Source organism: Neopsephotus bourkii, unplaced genomic scaffold (genome assembly GCF_033783945.1).
Source record: "Neopsephotus bourkii isolate Nb327-2 ecotype Australia unplaced genomic scaffold, CSIRO-AGI_Nbou_v1 NB_1634, whole genome shotgun sequence".
In the NCBI taxonomy this organism is placed as follows: Eukaryota; Metazoa; Chordata; class Aves; order Psittaciformes; family Psittacidae; genus Neopsephotus; species Neopsephotus bourkii.
Genome location: NW_026902109.1, coordinates 5,216,389 through 5,228,656, shown reverse-complemented (window position 1 = coordinate 5,228,656; position 12,268 = coordinate 5,216,389). Strand labels below are relative to the sequence as shown.

Here is a 12,268-nt window from a genome sequence, read left to right as displayed (position 1 = left end):
CCTGCATGCTGCCCTGGGCCTAAAAGGCAGTTACAAAGCCTAGGAATGTGTACATGCTTTAGATTTGATACTTGCACACTGACATTTCACTACACTCTTCTTCTGGCATTCTCTGGCCCTAAAACCACCAACCTTACTTAACAAAGCAGGCTGCGTGTGGCAAGTTGCTTGGTATACTTATTTTCTAAGCTACTATGGAGTCATCCTAGCCAGGCACATGAGCATGTTTATCAATTTACGTGCATCTGGTTTAGGTATTTTGGTAGGGTTTTTTGAGCTGTGATATATTTAAAATTCAATGAAAATAAAGCAGAATTTATTGTTCCACTCTGCATTTGATGATGGTACATATTTCTTTTAAATGCAAAAAAAATCATCTCAAAACTTCAGGCATGCAGAGGCCAAAACTCTGACTATCCAGAAGGATATTTACATAGACAACTGTTTGACATCAGCACTCCAAAGAAATGGACAGTGTTGAGGGGCAGAAATGGAAGACGGATAAAACTAGGTACACCAGAAGTACAAATTCTATAACTACAAAGGGAGATTAGGGTGAAAAATAAGTAATTTCAAAGAAAAAAGAAGCAAAGTCAGTAACCTTACTAAGGGTGGTGCTGAGGCCTAGCACATGTCTAAGCCCACTCAGCAGAATTCTACGCCGGTGCAACACTCAGCTTCTAAGCTGGCTCACCTGAAACAATTACAGTTGTTTCTAGGTAATTTACCCAAGGAAAAATGGACTATACATCTAAATGTTGCATTCATAGCTCTAAGGAGTTATGAATATATGTATATATTTAGACATTATATATTCATGTATCTGTCTAAAATTTTGCATTCATAGCTCAAAGGAGCTCACAAATATACCCATATGTACAAATACATGTGGAGATAAATACAAAAATACACATCTGTGATATATGTACAAAGACATTTATGTGTGTTCATAAGTGTATTTAAACAGACACATTGATATGTATGAAGAGAATCCTCACAGCTAAATTGAGGAAGTGTGGTCTGGATGATCGGGTAGTGAGGTGGACTGTGAACTGGCTGAAGGAGAGAAGCCAGAGAGTTGTAGTCTATGGGGCGGAGTCTAGTTGGAGGCCTGTATCTAGTGGAGTGCCTCAAGGGTCGGTACTGGGACCAGTATTATTTAATATATTCATCAATGATTTAGATGAGGGAATTGAGTGTACTGTTAGCAAGTTTGCTGATGACACTAAGCTGGGAGGGGTGGCCTACACGCCAGAAGGCTGTGCTGCCATCCAGCGAGACCTGGACAGGCTGGAGAGTTGGGTGGGGAGTAACTTGATGAAATATAACAAGGGAAAGTGTAGAGTCCTGCATCTGGGCAGGAACAACCCCAGGTTCCAGTATAGGTTGGGGAACGACCTGTTAGAGAGCAGTGTAGGGGAGAGGGACCTGGGGGTCCTAGTGGACGACAGGGTGACCATGAGCTGACACTGTGCCCTTGTGGCCAAGAAGGCCAATGGCATCCTGGGGTGTATTAGAAGGGGGGTGGTTAGTAGGTCGAGAGAGGTCCTCCTTCCCCTCTACTCTGCCCTGGTGAGACCTCATCTGGAATATTGTGTCCAGTTCTGGGCCCCTCAGTTTAAGAAGGACAGGGACCTGCTGGAGAGAGTCCAGCGCAGGGCAACTAAGATGATTAAGGGAGTGGAGCATCTCCCTTATGAGGAAAGACTGAGGGAGCTGGGTCTCTATAGTTTGGAGAAGAGGAGATTGAGGGGTGACCTTATTAGTGTATATAAATATATAAAGGGGGAGTGTCACGAGGATGGAGCCAGGCTCTTCTCAGTGGCAAACAATGATAGGACAAGGGGCAATGGGTACAAACTGGAACACAAGAGGTTCCACTTAAATTTGAGAAGAAACTTCTTCTCAGTGAGGGTGACAGAACACTGGAACAGGCTTCTGGAACTGCAACAGGGAGGTTGTGGAGTCTCCTTCTCTGAAGACATTCAAAACCCGCCTGGACACGTTCCTGTGTAACCTTATCTAGGTATTCCTGCTCCGGCAGCGGGATTGGACTAGATGATCTTTTGAGGTCCCTTCCAATCTCTAACATACTGTGATACTGTGTAATCCATGCATACAACTAAGACAGGATCTACATATTCAAAAATTGAGAAGAAAAAGATCAGACAGTAAAAATGTCACGAGCGCTTTTGTAAGTGATTTTCTTAAGTGTTAGGGGTTCTGTGACACAGTTTAATGCATTACTGCATCAATAACCTACCTGATTGGCAATCAGCCGTGCTAGGACATCCATCCTTGATCCCGACTCTGAAATCATTTTTGCTGCATTAATTACATCAGATGTGTTCTTCAGTGGTCCTCTACCCCTTCAAATGAAACAAAGAACCCTCTTACATTATGCAAAAAATTGGGAATAAATCATACCCATACAAGTTAGGCACAGAAGAACTCTACTAAATAAAATAATTAAACCATACAGAAGCAACTTTAACAGTATTAATTAAATACCCACCCCCCCAACTGTTTTGTTTTCATGCCCCACAAATTTGTATTGTTTGGCATCAAGTGGATGCAGAAGTACCAGAAAGATGTCACTGTTTTCATACTGGAAGCACAACACATGTCAAATCCTAAGGATAGGACAGGGATTTTAGAAGACTTTTGTGGCATTTCCTTTTCCCGTGGTTATAGGATTTTATGTGCCTTTCCCCTCCTGAAAAATTTCTAGTAAATAGGTTCAAAGAAAGTTCAGCCCAGGGATGTATTTGGAGACTCATTATGGGTATCTGGTCAGAAAAATAGTTGTTTGATTGATTTTGGGTTGTGGGTTTTTTTGGGGGTTTCTATTCCTTCCCGCATCTCCCCAGCCAAACAACTACGAAGTTCTTGTGAACGGTTTCTCAAGAAGCCAGCTTCTTTTTTTGTACACCCCCCAACCCAAAACACTTATTTAATTACATGAGACTGTTTCTAGAACCCAGGACAAAATGTGAGTACCTAAGGCAGGCAATATTGACAACCATTATCTTCACATTTTCCTGTGCTTCTGTTTCTTTAGTGCTGAAATACTTTAAGGTAAACTAAATAACTATTTTATTTCACACATGTATAAAGTGAGCAATCCTGCTAAGTAAGTTTAACTTTGCATTTCAAAATCTTTGACAGGAATACTTTCAGTTTTATGCAGACATTTAATTCCTGAAGGCTTCACATCAATTTACAAGTTCTGCTCTACAAACCGTAAGCAGTCCAGCACCCTCCTGCAAAATTACAGCCCAGACTTCCAGTCAAATAACACACAAGATGAACACAACCCAGAATTAAAGCAGCAGGAATAGGCGAGAGGGCATAACAGTGCAAGTAACTTATGCTTAGGAAATTCTTGTTAATATCAGCCAGCAGCCTTTTTGATATGTGAAGATATACTGGCTGGGTATTTTGAGGGTGAAGTTGGTAAATTAAACCAGCAATTTTCTTGTACCTCTGCAAGTCCCCCAGAGGATCTAGCTAATGAGAATGAAGCAATTCTAACCCAAGAAAGGTATTTCAAACAAATTAAAACAAAGCATTTCTTCTCACCACAAAAACGGTCACTGTGAGAGCCATTAGAGGAACACTCAAGAATGAGGACTAAGATTTCTGCTCTATTTGCCACCTGACTGCACTAATGGTTCAAGGTCTTCTCTGCTACATTCTGTAAGAAATGTGGGGCAGGATGCTTATGAGCTATAAACCACAGCTAGGTCTTGAAACAAATACTTCAAAATAGTGTTTAAGAATGCCTCGGCCTTATATTAGAGTGCTGAACAAACAGCATGGTAAGTTACACATACAAAGAGGTCTCCTTTGCTGCACAACCAAGAAGAACTACCTGTGCTCCTTTTTGTACTTTCACATAAAATCCAGATCCTTTTACATAAAGTACAGGTTTAATTGCCTTGGGGTATGGCATAATGAGCTGTTAGTCCCAATTTATGATGTTTTGCAATTATTACCCACTGGACACTTTAGAAAGAACACTTGGGAGAGCACACCAGATCTGCTGAATCACCAGACAAATTAAAGCAACAGACAGGAAAAAAAAAAAAAACAGTATGAAATTTCTAAAGATACAACTGCACGCTATAGATTTTGACAAAAATCATCAACTGCATAGAGAGAGCAAGATAGCCTATAAGGTTGTTTTAAAAAAAAGACACAGGAATTACCACATGGGTCAGTCTGAACACCATGAGGTAGTGCTGTTAGGAAAGTAGCAGATGCCACAGCGTGGTACACAGGTAAAAAAGTTTTCCTTTTGCTTTATCAGTTTTATTAAGACTGCAGCTGCAGTTCTGTGTGGGTTTCCATGAGTTTTGACACAGTTGGACAGTTAGACATGTCATAAAGATAATGAATAAGGAATGACTGAAGGGCTTAGACCCTTAATTTGAGTTAGAAATTTGAAAATTAGTAGTGGGGCAAAGAAGGAAGCATAAGCAAGAGATCCTGTAGGACAGACATGGTAACAGTCCTCAATTGGGCTTCATGGCCATATGGGATAGGGGAGGTAGTACTGAGCTTTTATTTGGGAAAAGAAGTTTCAGCTGAGGTGTTGAGATGGTGAGAAACCAGAACAGAGCATCCAGGAGGTTGTGGTGTCTCCACCACTGGACAAGACTAGACAGGTATTTGTTACGTATGGTGGGATGATTTAAGTCTCTTGAGGTCTCTTCCAGTCCAACAATTTGATTATTTTAAATTTAACAAAGAAGTTTCATGTTGTTTGGCGAATGAGTACCAGTTTCAATGCATGCTGCCTTCTAATGTTATCAGTGCAGCTGTGCATTTTGTGAATTCCCAGTTTTCCTGATTTAGCACCAGATCAGCAGATTCAGAATGCCACTAGCTCAGATAAACTCCCTGAATCCAGATGTCAGAGATGCATAAAGTCCATTAAATGTTTTCCCCAGCCATCATGTGGCTTCCTACCAGTTTTATATTTACTTGTGTTTTGTCTTGCAAGTTTGAAGTATGAAAAAACACTTTGTAGAGGAGGCTGTTTCCCTGAGCTACTCATCTCACTGCCTGGAATTTTTTTTTTCAGATACTTCACTTCGTTCTCTCTTTGTATCACTGTACTGACACCCCTTTCCTTCTACAGACATAGTCTATGATCCTCCCCCACCAAGTGCTGAGGAATCTCTGCCTAATCTGAGAGACTCTTGTGGTACATTTTGGTGGTATTTGTTAAAGATAACCAAATTACTAGAGATAATGCAGATCTGCATGCAGAAGTTTAAGATTAGCTTAACTCATGCACCTACAGGAGATGCTTAGACAGATTAAAAAAATCCTTCCCACCAAGTACCATCTGCTGGTCAACAGCACCACAAAATTTCTCCTTCATGGAGTTCTCCACCTTTTCCCTCTTCTACATGAGTTCCAGTTTCTTAGAATGGATGTTCATGTTGCTATGGCATCCATGAAACATGTTGGGTTATTTTTTAGTCACTGTTCTCTTACTATTTCTCCCTGTTTCCAGTCTCTAATTTTTAAAGCCAAACTCGGTCGTGCACACTCAGTTACTGCATTTACTGAAATTCTTTCCAAATAATTTAATTGGGTTCACAGCCTACAGTAGACTCTGAATGCCTAATCTGGACTCACTGCATGGGAAGTCTAATTTATTTTTCTCACGCTTCATTATTTCCAAGCATAAAGCCTTACTAGCTATGTAAGCTGGTACCACATTCAAGGCTATGAAAACAAAGATGAAACACAAAGTACTGTATTTATGAGCAATTATATGCCTCCAAGATACTGATGGATTGTTCTCTTGTATCACCTGTTCTACCCAATAAAGAAATTGGGAAGACCATGAATAACTTGAGAATCATCCATCTAAGTCTAAATAGAAGGAATGTAGTTGGATTGGGTACAACAAAATCAGTTTAGAGTATCTCCACAAAGCTGTAGGAGAAAAACAGGCTTCGCATAAATGTTTCTTGAAAGATACAATGGTAAGAAGAAAACAAAACTGGACCGCATTAACTGGTAGGACACCACAGGTTTTGTAGAATTGTGAAAGAGAGACCTAAGCCTCTCAAGTCTAATCATTCTTGCTTCAAGCCATGATAAACAGTGTTGCAGAGTAAATCCATCCCTGTCTGCCTAAACTATAATTATCAGGCATCAGAATCAGGCATTGTGATCTGTTTTCCTTCATACTGGAATTTCACTCTGAAAAGTAATGATCAAAAATATTCTCCTAATTTTGCATCAATAAAAACTTATACTCTTATCTAAAATCCAAAAGGCCTTTGGCATTACATTTTCCAGGAATAGTCTTCTGTCTCTAAGCAAAGCTGAGTGGCTTTCCTCTACTCACTGTACTCACATCAGCAAGTGTTTCATACTTCCCCCATGGCAGAAACAACAATAGGGAGCTCTACTGACCAGTCACTCTCAAAAAATAAACTTCTACCTAAAATATGTGGCATCATTCCGTCCTAACACACCCAGTCAGTTGCCAGCACCTATAATAAATGCTTGGAGCAATGTAGAGATATTCCAGCCATTCCAGCCAATGAGCCGGCTTCATTTGGAGCTCAGCTCAGATGCCTCTATACAAATGCCCGTAGCATGGGGAACAAAGAAGAGGAATTAGAGATGTGTGCACATCTATGGGGGTATGATATAATAGGCATTGCAGAAACATGGTGGGATGGCTCCTATGACTGGAGTGTTGGAATGGAAGGTTACAGGCTCTCTAGAAAAGACAGGCCTGGCAGGCAGGGAAGGGGGAGTTGCCCTTTATGTTAGAGATGGGCTGGAGAGTATGGAACTCCATCTAGGGATGGGTGAGCAGTTAGCAGAGAGTTTGTGGGTCATGGTTAAAGGGAAAACAGAGATGGGAGACATTACTGTGGGGATCTGTTACAGACCTCCTGATCAAGGAGAAACTGCATGAAGCACTCTATAGGCAGATAGGAAAAGCCTCACGCTCACAGGCCCTCATTCTCATGGGTGACTTCAACCACCCTGACATCTGTTGGAATGATGGTACGGCCCGGCACAAGCAATCCAGGAGGTTGCTCGATTGTGTGGAAGACAAATTCCTTCTGCAAGTAACAGAGGAGCCGACAAGGAGAGGTGCCATGCTTGACCTTGTACTCACCAACAGGGAAGGGCTGGTTGGAAATGTGATGCTTCAGGGCAGTCTTTGATGCAGTGATCATGAGATGGTTGAATTTGAGATCCTCAGGACAGTAAGAAGAGCGTGCAGCAAGCTCACTGCCCTAGACTTCAAGAGAGCAGACTTTGGCCTCTTCAAGAACCTGCTTAGTGAGGTTCCATGGGATATAGCCCTAGAGGGGTGGGGGGCCCAAGACTCTTGGTTGATATTCAAGGATCACCTGATACAAGCTCAGGAGTGTTGCATCCCAACTAGAAGGAAGTGCAGCAGGAGGGCCAGGAGACCTCCTTGGATGGATAAGGAGCTCCTGAAAAAAATTCAAATGAAAAAAGAGTCTTATAGAAAGTGGAAGCAAGGACAGGCGGCCTGGGAAGAGTACAGGGTTATTGTCCGGGAAGCTAGGCACCAGGTTAGGAAAGCTAAGGCCCAGTTAGAATTAAACTTGGCTAGGGATGTTAAGGATAACAGGAAGGGATTCTACAGGTACATAGCAAACAAAAGACAGACTAGGGAGGACATAGGCCCCTTCAGGAAGCTATCGGGAGAACTGGCTACACAGGATTTGGAGAAGGTTGAGGTTCTGAATGACTTCTTTGCCTCAGTCTTCACTGGCAAAGGCTCTGACTGCACCACCCAAGTCTTGGAAGGCAGATGCAGGGACTGTGAGAATAAAGACCTTGGGCCCGCTGTAGGAGAGGAACTGGTTTGAGACCACCCTAAAAATCTGAACGTGCACAAGTCCATGGGTCCTGATGAAATCCATCCGCAGGTCCTGAAGGAGCTGGCAAATGAAGTTGCTAAGCCACTATCCATCATATTTGAAAAATCAGGGCAGTCAGGTGAAGTTCCCAGCGACTGGAAAAAGGGAAATATAACCCCCATTTTCAAGAAGGGGAAAATGGATGACCTGGGGAATTACAGACCAGTCAGTCTCACCTCTGTGCCTGGCAAAATCTTGGAGCAGATTCTCCTGGAAGGCATGCTAAGGCACATGAAAAACAACAAGGTGCTTGGTGACAGCCAGCATGGCTTCACCAAGGGGAAATCCTGCCTGACCAATTTGGTGGGCTTCTATGATGGGGCTATGGAACTGATGGACAGTGCTAGAGCAGTTGATGTCATCTACCTGGATTTGTGTAAAGCGTTCGACACTGTCCCACACGACATCCTTGTCTCTAAATTGGAGAGACATCAATTTGATGGATGGACCACTCGGTGGATAAAGAACTGTCTGGGTGGCTGCACACAAAGAGTTGTGGTCAATGGCTCAATGTCCGGCTGGAGACCAGTAACGAGTGGTGTCCCTCAGGGATCGGTGTTGGGACCGGTCTTGTTTAACATCTTCATCACTGACATGGACAGTGGGATTGAGTGCACCCTCATCAAGTTTGCCGATGACACCAAGCTGTGTGGTTCGGTTGGTATGCTGGAGGGAAGGAATGCCATCCAGAGGGACCTTGACATGCTTGTGAGGTGGGCTGATGCCAACCTCATGAAGTTTAACCATGCCAAGTGCAAGGTCCTACACCTGGGTCGGAGCAATCCCAGACACAGCTACAGGCTGGCCAGAGAAGAGATTCAGAGCAGCCCTCTGGAGAAGGACTTTGGGGTGCTGGCTGATGAGAAAATGAACATGAGCCAGCAGTGTGTGCTTGCAGCCCAGAAAGCCAACCGTATCCTGGGTTGCATCAAAAGGGGCGTGACCAGCAGGTCGAAGCAGGTGACCCTGCCCCTTTGCTCTCGTGAGACCTCACTTGGGAGTACTGTGTACAGTTCTTGTGTCCTCAACGTAAAAAGGACATGGAACTGTTGGAACAAGTCCAGAGGAGGGCCACGAGGATGATCAGGGGACTGGAGCACCACCCATATGAAGATAGGCTGAGAAAGTTGGGGCTGTTCAGCCTGGAGAACAGAAGGCTGTGTGGAGACCTCATAGCAGCCTTCCAGTATCTGAAGGGGGGCTATAGGGATGCTGTGGAGGGCCTCTTCATTAGGGACTGTAGTGATAGGACAAGGGGTAATGGGTTAAAACTTAAACAGGGGGAAGTTTAGACTGGATATAAGGAGGAAATTCTTTCCTGTTAGGGTGGTGAGGCACTGGAATAGGTTGCCCAGGGAAGCTGTGAATGCTCCATCCCTGGCAGTGTTCAAGGCCAGGTTGGACGAGGCCTTGGGTGATACGTTTTAGTGTGAGGTATCCCTGCCCATGGCAGGGGGGTTGGAACTAGATGATCTTAAGGTCCTTTCCAACCCTAACTATTCTATGATTCTATCATAAACTACCACCAAACACAAGCATTTCATAGCACTGCAAACATTTGAAGATGTGCACTGAATCTTCACAACTACTGACTACTGACATCTTCAAACCAAAACCTAAGTGGTCTTTGTCACATTAAAGTCTTGAGTTTCAGACGTCATCAGTCCAAATTTCTAGCTCAGCAAATCCTGACAGGATTACAGGCTTTTCTGGGTACACTGCAGGTACGTGATCCAAACCAGTATGGATCCAGCAACACACCTCTCTCTTTGTTCCTTGGTGTTCCCATGAAAGCTCTGTGCGGGATCCAGTCTGGCAATCCCAGCCAAGCCCAGACCAATGGTCACCCAAATCGATTGGAACATTCCTTGACTTTGGGAAGACAGCGGAAGCACTCATTCAGGTGACTGTCATATTACTTAAGATGCACTGGGAGAAAGTGCATTAATTGTATTGCTGTCTGTTTAGTTTTATTAGGGACATCCATTATCTTACTGTCCTGGGTTCAGCAGTAGCAGTCATTTTTCTCCTTCTTAGTAGCTGGTGCAGTGCTGTGTTTTTGACTTTCAGCCTGGGAACAACACTGATAACACCAATGTTTTTAGTTGTTGCTAAGTGATGTTTATTCTGACCAAGGACTTTCTGAGTCTCATGCTCTGCCCTGGCAGAGGAGGGGAAGCTGGGAGGAAGCAGAGACAGGACACCTGATCCAAACTGACCAAAGAGGTATTCCATACCACAGCACGTCATGCCCAGTATATAAACTGGGGGCAGTTACCCAGAAGGGCTAGATCTCTGCTTGGGTCGGGCTGGGTATTGGTTGGCGGGTGGTGAGCAGTTGTATTCTCTTCTCTTGTTATTTCCCTTATCATTATTATTATTGGTGGTAGCAGTAGTGATTTGTGTTATACCTTAGTTACTGGACTGTTCTTATCTCAACCTGTGTGAGTTACATTCTTTTGAATCTCCTCTCCATCCCTCTGGGAGTGGAGCGAGGAAGAAGGGGGAGAGCGAGTGAGCGGCTCTATGGTTCTGAGTTGCCAGCTGGGTTTAAACCACATTTATCCACAAAGACAGAAAGACATTCCAAACAAAATAACTGTATTTTATATACACTATGGTATTTGGTATTTAATTCAGTTGTCACTACATTCCATGGTTACACTTCTGCCTCCTGCATTTCTTCCTTAAATACTTAGCATTTCTCCATTCTTCTGCCTTTCTACTGCTGCTCTGCAAAATGCTTCTAATACTGGCATGGTTAAGAAATCTGGATTCCCACCACACATTCTGAGCTGTATCCCACAATCTGTTTCTTAAGTTTGGGTATTTCTGTTGCTGAGATTTTTATCTTTTTTTTAACCTAGTGATTGGATGAAGTCCTGGGAGCAGGGATAAGGAAGCAGGATTCACATCTCAGTCATTACAAGTGCTCTATTAAATTACTGAGTAATTACTGTTACTACACCTGGCTGCATGTCTCTATCAGCTATACTAGACAAACAGGAGGCAGCAGAGTTCCTCAGGAAATTCGGTTAGGAGAACATAATTGTAGATTGTACAGGAGGATCCCAGAGCTGACCTCTGCCATTTCATTACTGCTGTAGACACAGAAGCAAAAGAGATTCTAATTTCACTTACTTTCTATCCCTGTCTGAGTTTACAGGTTTGAAAATCAGGAGAAAATAATTCCTAATGCTAGCAAAACTGCTAGCATAACTAAGACCAAACCCATGCTGAACATTTAAAGATGCATTGGCTGAAGCAGTTATAGCCAGATGAGAAAAGGATAGTGTGAAGAAACACTAAAAGACATGAGATAAATTACCACAGATGCTCTGTATTAAATAATATTTTGTACCTAGAAACACCTTTTGTGAGTAAAGGAAATTAAGATTTATGAAAATACCTGGATTAGATGAACCCAGGAATGAGTCAGTGAAGTTGCAGGCAATGTGAACACAGCATATATATTACTATCTGTTCTTTAAATCTGGAAATGAAAATTAGTTTAAGACAGAAGTTCCTTTTCATCTTCTTTTTTACCCTCCTGCACTGGCAATGTATCAGGTCTGCAACTCCCTCAAAGGGGAATAAGGGAGAGGATGCATAGTCTCTTTTACAGCAAGAGTGGGATGATACAGATGAACCAAATACACTTTGTAAATGAGTATCACATGGGCTGATCTAGCTAAGACTGCTTTTTATTGGATTGATACCTTTGAGTGTGCAGAAGTCAGCCATAGACCCTGCTGAAGTTCTGAGTGCCATCCTTCAAAATCTCTTGGTAGGAATGTTGGCAAAGCAATCGATCTTATTTTGTCTATCGGTTCCAAGTGGTGACTGCTGAGAGCCAATAGATCCTATCATTTCCTAATCAAACAAACAAACAAGTTGGAAGCATGCAGAATATAACAGAGAGATGAGTAACAGCCAACTTGATTTTTCAAGGATAAATATTGTCAGACCAATGTAAAATAAGCTTTTACAGCTTTTGGGAAGATGACAAGCTGTAAATACCATGTATCTTCAGACAGGCTTCTGAAACTGTCTCCTGTTGTATTTTCGTAAGCTACCTAAAGAAAAAGTCTAGACAAAATACTTGGGAGATGCAAAACTGTTAGAAGAGCATAATCCAAGACAGACTGGTTATCAAAGGGCTGCTGTCACAATGGAGTTTAAAAATAGGAGAAGGAACCTGGTTTTGCTGGAATCTGCCCTGGTTTCTGTGCTGCTCAGTTCTTTACTGATGACTTGAATGAAGGAAAAAAGAGAATGCACAGTGAACTTAAATCTTGATACTGATGTGAAATGAGAAGGAAAGGGGC

At 42.7% G+C, this 12,268-nt stretch overlaps 1 protein-coding gene across 4 annotated transcripts in view; it reads right to left on the bottom strand.

Moving 5' to 3' along the window:
• Nucleotides 1-12,268, bottom strand: part of CTNNA3 (catenin alpha 3) — a 739,429-nt gene that overhangs the window by 241,734 nt on the left and 485,427 nt on the right. For all 4 annotated transcript variants that reach the window (XM_061373990.1, XM_061373992.1, XM_061373991.1 and 1 more), the window contains exon 16: nt 2,264-2,369. In XM_061373990.1, coding sequence (XP_061229974.1) covers nt 2,264-2,369 — 106 coding nt within the window. The remainder of the gene's footprint in view (nt 1-2,263; nt 2,370-12,268) is intronic.